Genomic DNA, 13,290 nt, shown 5'->3' on the forward strand with positions numbered 1-13,290 from the left:
GTCTGATCCTCTGAAAAACCCGAAACAGAAATTCTTGTGTAGAAGAATTCGCCTGCAAATGCCCAATGCGCCACGCGTAGGCGGGAAAGATTATTTCAACAACATCAACTGTCCATCTTCGTATAAAGAAATTCCTTCTTCATCGTTGATTTCTCACTTGTAAAAATCATCATAATCACCTTTGTTAATCAAAAAAATAAAACGATTATTCTACTCGAAGTGGATTGATGCATTAAAACCCACCACACCCACATCTATGTGTTATGGCTTAATTTCGAATAGTTGAAATACTGGTTGGATCAGTTGTCATTCCAGGTTTAAAAAAGTTGTTTAGAATCAATAAATTGATTTTTCTATCTAACTTATTATCAATTGAGCTGTTATTTTTTGAACTTCTTATTTTTGTTACAGCTTCGTATCAATATTGTGATAAATAATGTTTTGTATTGAATCATTGATAATGAGTGATAAATATAAAAAGAAACACTGCTTTAAAGTTGAAACAACAGATTTATTCTGCATTCTACTTACACAAAGAGTCAAATTTAAAACCACTCCATCAAATCCGACTGCTTTTAACAATAAAACAGTAATTCACATATTCAATGATACAAATATGAAGAGTGCTAATACAGAAAATTTATATCAACTGGAACAATAAGACCTAAAAATGTTTAATCAATGCTATCATTCTAGATCAAGTTTTTTAAATCGTAAAAATATTTAAATGATATTAATTTAAATATTTGCAGCAGAAAGAATATTTTTGATAATGTGTGCCATTTATACAAATTGCTCAAAATGATAAATAAAATATTTTTCGATCCCTGAGAAACCCGAATACACATATTATTGATTGAAAGAATTGAAGAGAAACATATTCAAATGAGCATTCCACATAAAAGAAAACATTTTACTGCAGTTATTAGTTCCGATCTTATGTGCATTTCTATCGAAAATAGATTTATTTTAAGAAATGACGCATCATCTTTTCTGGCACGTGAAACGAAAGTTTTTTCTAACACATACCAACGCTGCAGAAATTTCACCTAAGAAATTTCTGAATAGCCCTTGTATTTCATGAGCAATTTGTATTTATAGAAGGGTATTTTGAAATTTATTTACTTTCATGAAATCAGGTTTTTTACGTATAATAATGTAAATGAAACCAAACCAATCAACTTTGTATGCTTGTGTGAATATTAACCAAACGATTACTGCGCAGTTCTCAGAATGTGAAGCAAGAATTTCATTTGTTTTATAGAATAATTACTTGCTGCAAGATTTTTCAAAAGTAAATTTATACTCTACTAAACTGAAATTCAATTCTTCGATTATTTAATTAGAAAAATTATTAACTTTCTTTGTATTTTAAAGTAATAAACGCATTTTTTAATGCCATTGTAATGTAATATTATACAATAATTCTAAAAATAAAAGGATGTACATTGTATTCATTACTTTCTTTAATTTCACTCAATGATGCACAAAACAAATAAAAATACAAATCGAAACGCTCTTTATTTAGAATGCGTTTAAGAAAAAATTCTACAAATTATTTAATTGAATTATGTTTATATTTTTTGCGGGCATAAGTAATCTAAACTCAACTGATATTTTAAAAAAAAGTGGGAGAGGCCTTGAGATCTCTTTATATCATTAAAACATCTTAGTTTTTCTATGTTATTTTTAGCTTGTTACTGCATGCGTGATGTCAATAATATATCCAAAGAGTGTTTCGAAATGGATGTCAATATCTACTCTTTTTAAATTATTGCAAAATAATATAAATGTTACTTAAATAAATTATGTTAGTATTTAATAGCTTAGCAATTTTAGTATCAGAGCATTATTTATCATTAGTCAGTATTATTTATTATACTAATATTAGCATTAGTTAGTATTTAATAATGACATTAATATTTAAAGAAAGCTGATTTAAAAATAAAAGAATTCAATGAAGCAGAACATTTCTATGGTGCATGTCTATATCTTATTGATTAGTATGATATTTTTGTAAACTCTCAATAGAAAATCCATTAATAATCTCATAAGCAAGTATAGATTTCTAATGATGTATGAAAAAATCCAACAAGATTTGTATTCATTTGAGAGGCCGTGTATCTGATTTGTGAACAGTCTTAATAACATATCATTTCCAATTTTTATACAAAGATTATTATAGTTCCTCTATTACATTTATAATTCCTTTTTTTTTTATCTATTTTTTTATAATGTGCATACGCATCCAAAATAGAAGAATGTAATCCTATAAATTGTATTTGTTATTGTATTTGTAGCAATTGTATAATGTTGTATTTGTTAAAATTAAATTGAAATATTCTATCTTTGGTAAATCTACTTATTACTTTCCTTTCAAATTAACGTTTTGTGTATGCATGTGTGCGAATGACTCTTTATTGTACTACATTACAATTAGAAAAACATGATGCAAACACAAAATTCACGCAGGAGGAGAAGGATGTCCAAAATGCATTATAAAACTCTAAATATTTACAAAGAAGGGTTGAAATCGAACATTCAGAGTGGATCTCTCTTTCAAAAGTGTTATAAGGTTTCATCACTAGCTGATATACATTTTATTTGTTTTGATTGTTGGAAACGTGAGCGATGACGTCTTATTTCAAACAGACTGGATAATTAAAATTCTAATAAATAAAGCCAAATTATTTCACAAATTCTACCCTGAAGGACCTGCGTTACTTCCTTAAACAGAGATGTTTTGTAAACAAATCAAATCAAATTTAAACACAGAATACGATGATCAGAAACATGGAGTCTCTGATCTCACTGAGAAGGAAGACGCCTCTCATTTTTGGTCAACGGCATGAACAGTTTTGCACGCTCATATCGGGGAAACTTTTCAGCACGATGTTTTTGTTCTGGTCGTAGTAGAGCAAGGAGACCGGAGAGAGGGAGTGGGGCACGCAGCAGAGTTCTGGAACATTCTTTTTCAACCCCAGAGACTGAATGAGACCTTGAATGATCGCGTGATTAGATGACTGGATGCTCTGCAAAAATAGTAGAAAAAATTATGATTAATATTTCCAATATCTTACATGGTAAGAAATTAACTTAGATGAAATATCTTTTACCCATGAAATAAGTCCAAAATCCAACTCAGAAATGAGACTAAAAAACTAATAATTAAGGATTGGTAGGAGAGATGGAAAGATTTCATCAAGGGGTGAACAGCCTTTCAGCGTTTTAAAAACGTTTCTGTTAATCGAATGGAGATTGATTTTTATCTTAATCAAGTATGCACTGGCCATGGTGTATTTTCTGTGCATCAAAGTCATTTCTTTGACCAAGGTTCGACTCGTCAGTGTGGCACCGAAAAAGAATCTATAGATTAAAGTCTGATCAAAGTCTGTGCACTATGGCGAGAACACAGACTCACATGGTCAAAAAATTGGATGCCTTTTGAAGTCGAAGAACTCCTAAAAATTCCACCCATTAAATCTTGTACTAGGGTCAAATGTCTTGACTTAAGTTCTCTCCTAATGTAAAAAGTTAACATACATTTAATGTATTTTATGCATTTTAATGTTTCATAATTTAATACGTAATGTAAAATGTAATGGGGGTTTTTTTCTATTCCTTTTTCTGTACCAATAAGCTTTTTCACTAGAGGGTTCTTTGTTGCTTTCAAGTGTCCAGTGTCATCAAATGTTTTTGTTCCTTGTGCTGGGTGAGATTGCTCATTGGCGGCCCCATCAAATTTCCCGTCTGGCTTCCAGCTAGGTCCGGGTATTGCTTGTATGGTAAGAAATTAAAAAAACAAATAGTATAAGATATTGAAAAATTATCTAATGTCTTATGGAAAAAGTATCTAACGTCATATATTACCTAATGTCTTAATGAATTCTTTGAAAACTTAATCAAAAAAGATTTTAATTTCATATAATTATTTTTACCTTTTTTTAAAATATGATGCTATTTTTTTTCTTGACATTTAAAAAAATTATCGAAATTTTATTCAAAAAATTGTTGAGCAGGATTGGAAATAATTTAAGGCGTAATTTTATAAAAGTGTTATCGAGCAAATATGTTTTTCAATACAACTCCTCGAAATAACAATTAAAACAATATTTTTTCCTACATTAATTTGTAGTTGACTGAGTTAGATTTTGTTGATCGGTTTTCGAAAATTCATGTTAAAAAATGCTTTGATTGAAATTAAACTGAAATTATGATGTAAAAAAGATACTCCAATCCATCAATAAAAATACTTAACTCCTCTGACAGTTTCAACATTTTCTACTCCATCTTAAAAGATATGCTTTGTTTGTAAGTATTCAAATGAAAGCTAAAATTTCTTCTTATTTGAATTGACAATAATGAAAGATCATTCAAATGATCACGTTTTATTTTAACAATGTTAGGCAAAAATATTTAACATATTCAACATATTTAAGATCTTTTGAGAATATTGGGATATCTTTCAAAAGTAAACAAATCAAAAATTAATTTAACAATATTATTGCACTTGATTAATTAAAAAATGTCATTTTTATTCCTTCTATTCTTTATTTAGAATATTAATTGTAAGAACATTACTGGTATTGGTAATAATTATCTTTGTTGGCTAATTCTTCCACTGAAAACTGGACCTAAAGAGACTGATTTAAACCATAAAGATTTAATTCATGAAAATTTTAATCACACCGCAATGATAAAATTCAAATTAATTTAACTAAACTTTGTAGTGCTTTCTTCTCAGTTGCCCAGGTAAGGAAACGTCCCTAATTATCGACCTCAAATTATTTCCATCAGAGTCTATTCAAACAAATGGTTCAGAAATAAAGAAACTGGTGCAATTTTTAACACTCTTCAGTTTAAAATGAATTATCTATTTCTGAATGTTACAAAACGCTTTTTTCACCATTTTGTGAACTATTCATTGTATGACAATGCCAGGCATTTTTCTGAGAATCCCTCCAAGTCCCCTGCAAATGTCGTCAAAGATCGATAGTCTCATCTACTTACTTTCTTGAGGGGTTGAGGACAAACTCCGGAGCAGTAGGAGGCATCGAATGTCTTGGGGGAGATGATCCAGTCGCCCCACCCGATTTCCGAAAAACTCACCACCATCTTCCTCTTCTGACACAAGAGCTGATCGTCCATGCCATCCTCCTCGTCCATGTCTTCTTCCTCATCCCCTTCGTAGTCAGGGTTATTCTTCATGTCCGACTTCTTCCACCAACCTGAAACCACGAAAACTCATTTTTGGAAAAAAAAGAAATACCTAGATCTCCCCAAAAACATACACATAATTTGAATAACTATCATCTTACACAAATGAAAGTCATTGTATTCACTAGGTCGGTAGTATGTATGTTCCAGGTCTCTTTCTAAATAATTATACCGAATGCGACCATGTTTTGTATACTTATTATATAAGAGAAGAAAAAAAATGCTATTGACTTCTCAAACTAATTATATATTTAATTAATTAGAAATTAATAGAAATTGTATTTTTTATATCTTGAATTACACTAGCATTATTTTTTTAAATTTCTATTACTAGCTTTATAATATTATTTAATCTTTCGACAATGACAAAGATTTCTATACAAATCAGTTGAGAGTATTTGAGATATACTTGGTCTGTCAGTGAGGATGAGACTCGGTGTCACACTTCCTGAAAATTTTTCAAATATTCCTCATTTTTTAACTACCAAACCAGCTCTTACATATTGTTAAATAACATTAAAATACTTCAAATACTAAAAAGAATTCATTTTATATTTCTAAATTTTAACCAGGGGTCAGCACCCAGTTGCTCACAAAACGGAGCAGCGAATACAGGAAACTGTATACATTTAAATTATACTTTTAATTTAAAAAGACTTTAAAGTTAAATTATGTGTATGCTTAAATAAGTAGTTGCTACCAATCCATTTATACGCCAATTTAAGAGACAAAGTTCCCCTAAACATTTTAAAAGGCTACAGTAGTGTAAAAGAGGGAAGTCATAACTACTAGAAACGTTGGAACTTTGAATAATTTTTGTTGTTGTTGTAAAACCTGTTTTTATTAGTAGGCTTTACTTTAATTTAAGAAACAGAAAAGTGAAGTCTGTAATAACTGCAACGTCGTTTGATTTTATTGCTCATTATGTTCAATGTGTTCCATTGAAATAACTCTCCCGAATTCCGCAATGTGTTTTTATTAGTTCCTATTTTCTAGGTACTAAAACTAAATTTGAAATTAATTCGCAAAAGCATAAATTTTTGAAACGCATAAATTTCAAATTGTAATTTTTTTTTATTGAACGTTAGTATCATTCCAACGCTCATTTTTAAAACCATTTCAATTTTAAATGCCAACTGTTTTCATATGAAAGCATATAAAATAAATTTTTGCATTCCATTTAATGATTGCCGTAAATGAGTATTTCAAAAGACGGGAAAATAAAAGAGAGACCTTGAATATATATACCTTAATGTTTTTTAGGGTTCGAAATAACAATTTTTTCCCCTCCAACGAAATTTAAAAAATTAGATTCAATTTATCAGGTTGCTAATTTCAATTTAGAGCTACAGACAATGACTGATTCCCTTCGGGACAGTTTTTGACACATTTTTGATTGTAAGGATAGAGATTAATACTTTTTAAATTTACACCTGTTGATTTGAGTTCAATTTAGGAACAAGTAAATCATCAAAATAAACGAATTCTCAAATACATTTTTTCATTTTTAAACACAATTTTAAAGAGATATATTGTCTCTAAAATATATTTCATTCTTTCTCTAACAGATGGGTAACAGATCCTTGCAAATTCTCTTTTTCCAGGCAGGTCTCGTATAATAAAGGGTCCTTCAGTGAACTGCATAAGTCCTGCTAATCCAAAAATCCGGTTATCTCGAACTAAAACTTCGAAACAAGGTATTAAAAATTATAAATGGAAGCAAGGCTGTAGGAGAAAAAGTTTTAATGATAGTGTTCTGAATCAATACTACATTAAAATTGCTGCTCTATTCTTGTGAGAGGAACAAGGGATGAAACTGGTTGCATTCTCATCCATTTCGCCCTTCCCTTTTGGTAGGAAGTACAGGAGGCTCATGATTCCATACTCAATATGAGCTTGTTATCACTGCCAGATTATGCAAATTTTAAATCGCATTTAGGCTTATTCTGTTCCACGTATATTTAGTACACAGTAGAAGATTTAAAGGTAATTGTAGCTTCTATGCATACATAAATAAAGAGTGCAATGTAAGAATCTCATATGTACACATATGAAAATACGTATACTCTAAAAAAATCAGAGAGCACTATTGAATTGCACTTTTTAAAAATTGATTCATTAAAGTATCAGGAAGTATCAGGATGAAAACAGCAATCTCCTCTCAAAAGGAGTACAACAACGTTGATTCAGACGTCTCAATTTAGTTCGAAATCGACTGTAGGTCCCAGATTTTACTTAGAAGTAAATATTTCGTTTTAGAAAATATTTGTCAAATTTATTTTTTCAGAAAATTAGATTTAAAAATGCAATTGAAATTTCCAATTTTCTCTACAAGCATGAAGTGCCTAGATGTTCCGAAAGAGTAGTAATAGTCGTGATTTTTCTGTTATTTCCCACATCCAGAAAGTATATTCAATGGATATACCTTCTGGGTGGGAAAAACGGCGGAATTCAATTAAATACCGCAGCTCCTATTTTTTCCTTATCAAAGAATAATTCATATTAAAAAAGGATTATCTGATTTCAATTTATTTAATTTTATATGTCCTAACTTCATCAAATAAAAAATAAGTTAAATTATATTGTACCAAAAAAAACTGTAAAAAATAGCGAAGTACACTATTTATGCTTTTATGTCTTTATTATGTCTATTATGTCCTGATTTTTAAAACTGTCTTTGCATTTCAAAAATTAATTCAACTCTCCCAAAGTCATTCTAAAAATGTGTAAACATTCTCCATAAATATTGAAATTCTTTTTTAAATTTCATCGGAAAAATATAGTCATTCACTTATTTATATAAAAAAACATAACTTAATAATCGTTTATAGCTTATATCTATTGGATAGTAAAGACTTTCGTATATTAATGTGCAGAATGTAAGCAGCTTTTTTAGTTTAGTTGTAATTTTTCAATAAATGAACATTTTAGTAGCAAAAAAATAAATAGGACCTACACATTAGTAAACGAAGCAGAAAATAGGCTTTATTAATAAAATGGTGGTCGCACAAAACAGTGCCTCAATAAGAAGATGAGCAACAAACAGATGCCCAGTAGTAAAATATATAACCATCCCTTACCAAAATGGTTCCGTAGCCTCAGCTGTTCATACTCAGAGCAATATTATTCGGCTATTCTTAAGATAAGATTGTCTATTCTTCCGAGAGCATACAGGAGAGATGTCTTTTAGTCTTCGGAGGATTCGATTGTGCCACCAGACGTCTCCCCAAAGCTTCCCAAATACATTCAAATGGATTTAAATCGAGGGAGAATGCTAGTCAATCCATTTAGAAGATATTTTTGTTTCCCAGAGGCTTCTGAACAACAAGAGACCTGTGTGGTCAATCATTATTGTCCCAAAATACGAAGTCTGGATTTATGGTAACTCGAGACGGACGCGCGTGAGGAGGATAACTTCATCACAATAACGGTTTCCAGTCACCGAATCACTGTTGAAAATGAGGAACTTCATTTTTCCATTTATCGTTGTGTCTTCCCATACAAGCAGACCAGACCAATTTAGCTACTGGCCCATGGATGTCTTTCTCTCATATCAGAGAGATGAAAACATGCCTCTACTTTTGCCTGTATCATATGGAATCGAGAATCGTTTGTGAGATTAAAATGACTCTTACCGGTAAAGAGAACATGACTACATTGAATAGATGTCTAGTCTTTGTGTTCTTTATTCCTTCGTAAAGATTGCAGTTGATGATCTGCTTTCAATGGTAATGCTGCACTCTGTACATCAAGGGAACAGGCCATTTTTATATCTTCGTCTGAGTGGGAATACCTGCCGTTCTAGTTGTCGTACATAAGTATGGGGCAAAGTCTCCCGCTGTCTAATTTTGGTCATCTTTCACCAGCATTGCGATATTTAGGTGGTTCTGTTGCCGCCGTTTTTCTTAACCATCTACCACTATCTTTCTCACAACTGTCTTTGTATTGGAAGGCTTTCCAAGTGCTTGAAATATCAATTTTGTCCATTCTAAATTCTTTGGCAACACTCGTGAAACTATGCCATTCTCCTAATTTTCCACATTTTAATCTTACGATTCACGGATAGCAACTTTTTGGGATGAGTTGTTCCACCTTAGTTCTAAGTTGCCTCGCATCGCACGTGCTGATTACAAGTTATGCGTGCTTTCTCCTCCGCTGTATCGTCATGGTCCTGATATTTACGTATGTACCCCCTTTCTGTTGAGTTCAATTTTCATTTGAATGATCACAAACAGCTCATTTCTATAATTTCATAGCTGCGTGATAAAAAAAAATTGCTTTATTGCTTACGTTTTGCATCCTAGCGTATATTGCATATATAGAAAAATTATCCACGATAGGAAAACGCAGTTGTTGAGATTTAATTTTAACGTAAAAAATTCTTTAGAAAAGAGAAAGTAAGGGCATAAGATGATTCTTCTTTCCCTCTTATTATATTTTGCATTGAAAATTGCACAAATATTTTGTCTCTGGTGCTCTAACAGACTATAGTCCTGAAATATCTAGTCCCCCTTCCCATTTTAGGCCTCAGGATGAGCTCAAACGACTGTTTGATAAAATAAATGGGTCTTTTGCAACAAATATCTTTTTACAAAATTTCGGTAGATCATAGAGCTCTTATACAGCAAATAACCTTTACCACATTTTGTTTGGAATTTCAATATTCATTAGTCTTGAAATGATTGTTAACAAGGACGACAAGAGAAAATGATTTAAAGAGCAATCAATAAAATACCGATTCAAACTTCCAGTCATTTTAAATGAAAATTAACCTTATGCTTTTACATTTAGGAGCATTCGTTTTAAATTAATAATTCGAGATTTGATACTTATGAGATCTAAAATTTTGATTTAACACAGAAATTGATTAAAAAATAAAAAAGAGATACACATTTTTATAAATGATTCATTTAAATAAGATCCCTAACTTTTTCCCCACGCATAGGGTAATCGTTTGTCCTTTCTTCTGCGCCTGCGTCGGCGCTTTCGATGTTTCTCCATATCCGTCTTGGAGACTTTTCTCGCTTCCGGTCTGGGTGCGACAGCCGAGTCTAGAGGCTTGTATTTGAGACGAGCCTGCACTTCCGCCAGAGACCCATCCACCTTTTCTGAAGGATAATCGGGCAGCTCATTGTTCAGAATCTGAAAAGAAAACGGTATATAAAACCCATTCTAGATACAACCAGAATTTTTCCACGAGCAATTCAGATACATCTACATCTACATCTTGAGCGTTTTCATTTATGAAATGAATACATTTATCTATCTTCATTATCCTCTTTACATGCATCGATTTTTTATTTCTTTAGCAAATTTTACTATCAAAGGAAAGGCATGGGTTGAGCTGGGTTTAGTTTTGCTAATGTCCCGTTTTAAAGCAACACTAGGACTATTTTGGGAAGGACCTCGCAATTTTGAACCGCGATGAGATGAAAGACAACACATGCGGTGACATCTCCCCCCCCCTCTCCAAACTTCTACACTACGCCACCTGGAGGACGTTTGACCCCGATGGATTTGACATACTCCAGATCGGGTCTCGAACTTGAAACCCTCTGGTTCCGAAACCGAAACCTTGCCACCACGGCCCTGGGCATAGGTTGGGAAATTCAGTTCGAGATGAGACATGATTTATAAGCATACAAGGATGCTCACTCATTAGAATTTGAAGCGCAAATAGCCAGCCAATTCCAAGAAAACATTCAATTTTTCGCAAAACTTATATTCTAGTAAGTTACTTCTTTTGCATGATAGCTTATTTGCATGCAAATCAAATTTCGGGGCATTTTTTTAATTAATAATTTCATACCGAATTAATAATTTGCAAATATTTTTATTAATTAATAATACTTTTTCCAAATAATAACAGTTCAATCCTATAATGCTTAATTCACAATTAAAAGTTCATATTGAAATGGAATAAATATTTTAAAAGTCAACTTTAATGATGTAAATAATAACTACAATTACTCTCATCATGAGGAAACATTCATAATTTTTTTTCAGTTGTACATTTTAAAAATGTTAATTTTTAATTACATACAAGGAGCCAGAAGTAAAACAATAGAAGACAAAATATTTTAATATCTTGTTCAATTAATAAATGGCAGTTATCTTGTATAAGAGCAACGTTTCTTTTGAATATATATTGGGAAACAAACATCAAATTTTGCATCACCTGCCTTTATATTCATTAAGTTAACGGCTGCACTCTATCCCATGTGTGATTCTAACTATTTTCTATTTAGAGTAAAATTATATGATTGTTTTAATTGAATAATTAAAAAATTAAAGACATAATAATGATAAGGGCTATTTTAGTCATGATTTCTCAACATTAAAATTATTTATATATTTTTAACTACTGGAAAATTAATTTTATCCGTAATTCTTTATCGTATGAATTAACAGCTATTTTATAAATAAGAATTATTAATATTTCAATAAAAACGTTTTTAAATTGCCTTTTACTTCGAAATTATTAATTGAAAAATGCCATGCGGAATCAAATCCTAACCAGCTGATTAGCATGCAACTTCACTACGACATCCGCGGCTTCGCAGGTCAACAGTTGCTTTTAGTTTTTAGTTTAGTTTAGTTATACTAACGTCCCGTTTTAAAGCAACACTAGGGCTATTTTGGGACGAACCTCGTAATTTTGAACCGAGGGCAGATGACGAAGATGACACCTGAGATAGCAACCCCCTCTCCAAAAAACAGTTGTGGCCAACAGTAGCAATTTATTACTATATAAATAAAACTTAAAATTTCAAAGTTTTCTCGAACTTTGCTAGCTATTTCGCTTTAAAATTTTAATGAGTTAAAACACCCGAAAGATATGCTATACTAATTAATTATGTCTGATCTCAAAATAAATTTTTCAATTCGCCCTCTTCACTTGTAAGATTAATATATTATCACACTGAATCTATGTGTTTAGGTCAAAATAATATAATTTCAGATACATATAAAACATGTAATGACGTTTAATCACTTGATTCTTGAAGCGAGTAAAACAGTGATTCATATTTTAGAATATGTCAGAATCTTTTTTCCTTTCACTCAGTATGTAGTAAAATTTATTTTCCACCAGGCCAAGTAAGGAATAGTAATAAAGACAGTAAAAACAACTCCGTTTAATTCTCGGAATTTAATTTTCTTTAATTAGTTTAAAGGAATTTAATTCTCTTTAATTAGTCTGATATAAATTATGAAAATGTAATGCGCATATCCAGACCATTTCTTTATAGAAAGCATCTATTATTTCCAAATAATACATATTCACAATTAATTTTTTTTTTTAAAATCTGCTATTATGAAATGTTTGATAAATTTCTGTTAGCTTTTTTAAGGCAATAACCAATGAAAGTACAAAAATTCTTTTTTTTTTTTTGCCAGATACAGCTAGAAATAAATAAAAAATAATAACTTAGAGAATTATTTTAAAATTACTAGAATCTGTAATCATAAGAGTACACATTGTCGAAAAATTCATCAGCAAATCTGCTTTCACTTAGCTTATTATTCACTTATATTTTCACTCAACTTACTTCCTTTGATTTACTTACTTTTACTTATTTTCACTTAACTTACTTTCATTTACTTATTTTCACTTCACTATTATCTGTTAACTTATTTCATCGCTGTCAGTGTTTACTATTGTCTTTTGTTGTGTTCGAGGTTCAATCTTTTATATTTCAGAAGTTATTTAGATTTTTATTCATGAAGACAAATGAAATGCATACTCATATCAGAATTCCAAAGGGTATTTTCTCCCTGTTAGGTTTGTCATCACTATTATGTTTTTAAAATACTAAGACTTTTTTTTTTTTTAAATTTAAGACTGAAATTTCAGTTTTTTTATTATTATGTATGTAATAGTAGTGTGCATGTAATAAGCACTCAGCAATGTAGTACGAATTTTACAAATAAGATATAAAGTAAGTTAATGCTTAATTTAATCATATTTCCCTACAAATAACAGTAAAAATGTTATAATAAGAATAATATTAGATTAATCTTCAAATACATGCTCAGTTTCGTGTAACGAAATTTAATAAAACTACAAAGGCA

The 13,290-nt window shown here is 30.7% G+C and overlaps 1 protein-coding gene across 1 annotated transcript in view; it reads right to left on the reverse strand.

Annotated features, from left to right (window-relative positions):
- Nucleotides 1–490: 490 nt before the first annotated feature.
- Nucleotides 491–13,290, reverse strand: part of LOC129965860 (bone morphogenetic protein 3-like) — a 49,874-nt gene continuing 37,074 nt past the window's right edge. Inside the window, exons 4-6 of the mRNA XM_056080103.1 lie at nucleotides 10,146–10,359; nucleotides 5,011–5,228; nucleotides 491–3,032 (exon numbers count right to left, since the gene is read on the reverse strand). Coding sequence (XP_055936078.1) covers nucleotides 2,841–3,032; nucleotides 5,011–5,228; nucleotides 10,146–10,359 — 624 coding nt within the window. The 3' untranslated portion in view covers nucleotides 491–2,840. The remainder of the gene's footprint in view (nucleotides 3,033–5,010; nucleotides 5,229–10,145; nucleotides 10,360–13,290) is intronic.

Source organism: Argiope bruennichi, chromosome 1, assembly GCF_947563725.1.
Source record: "Argiope bruennichi chromosome 1, qqArgBrue1.1, whole genome shotgun sequence".
NCBI lineage: Eukaryota > Metazoa > Arthropoda > Arachnida > Araneae > Araneidae > Argiope > Argiope bruennichi.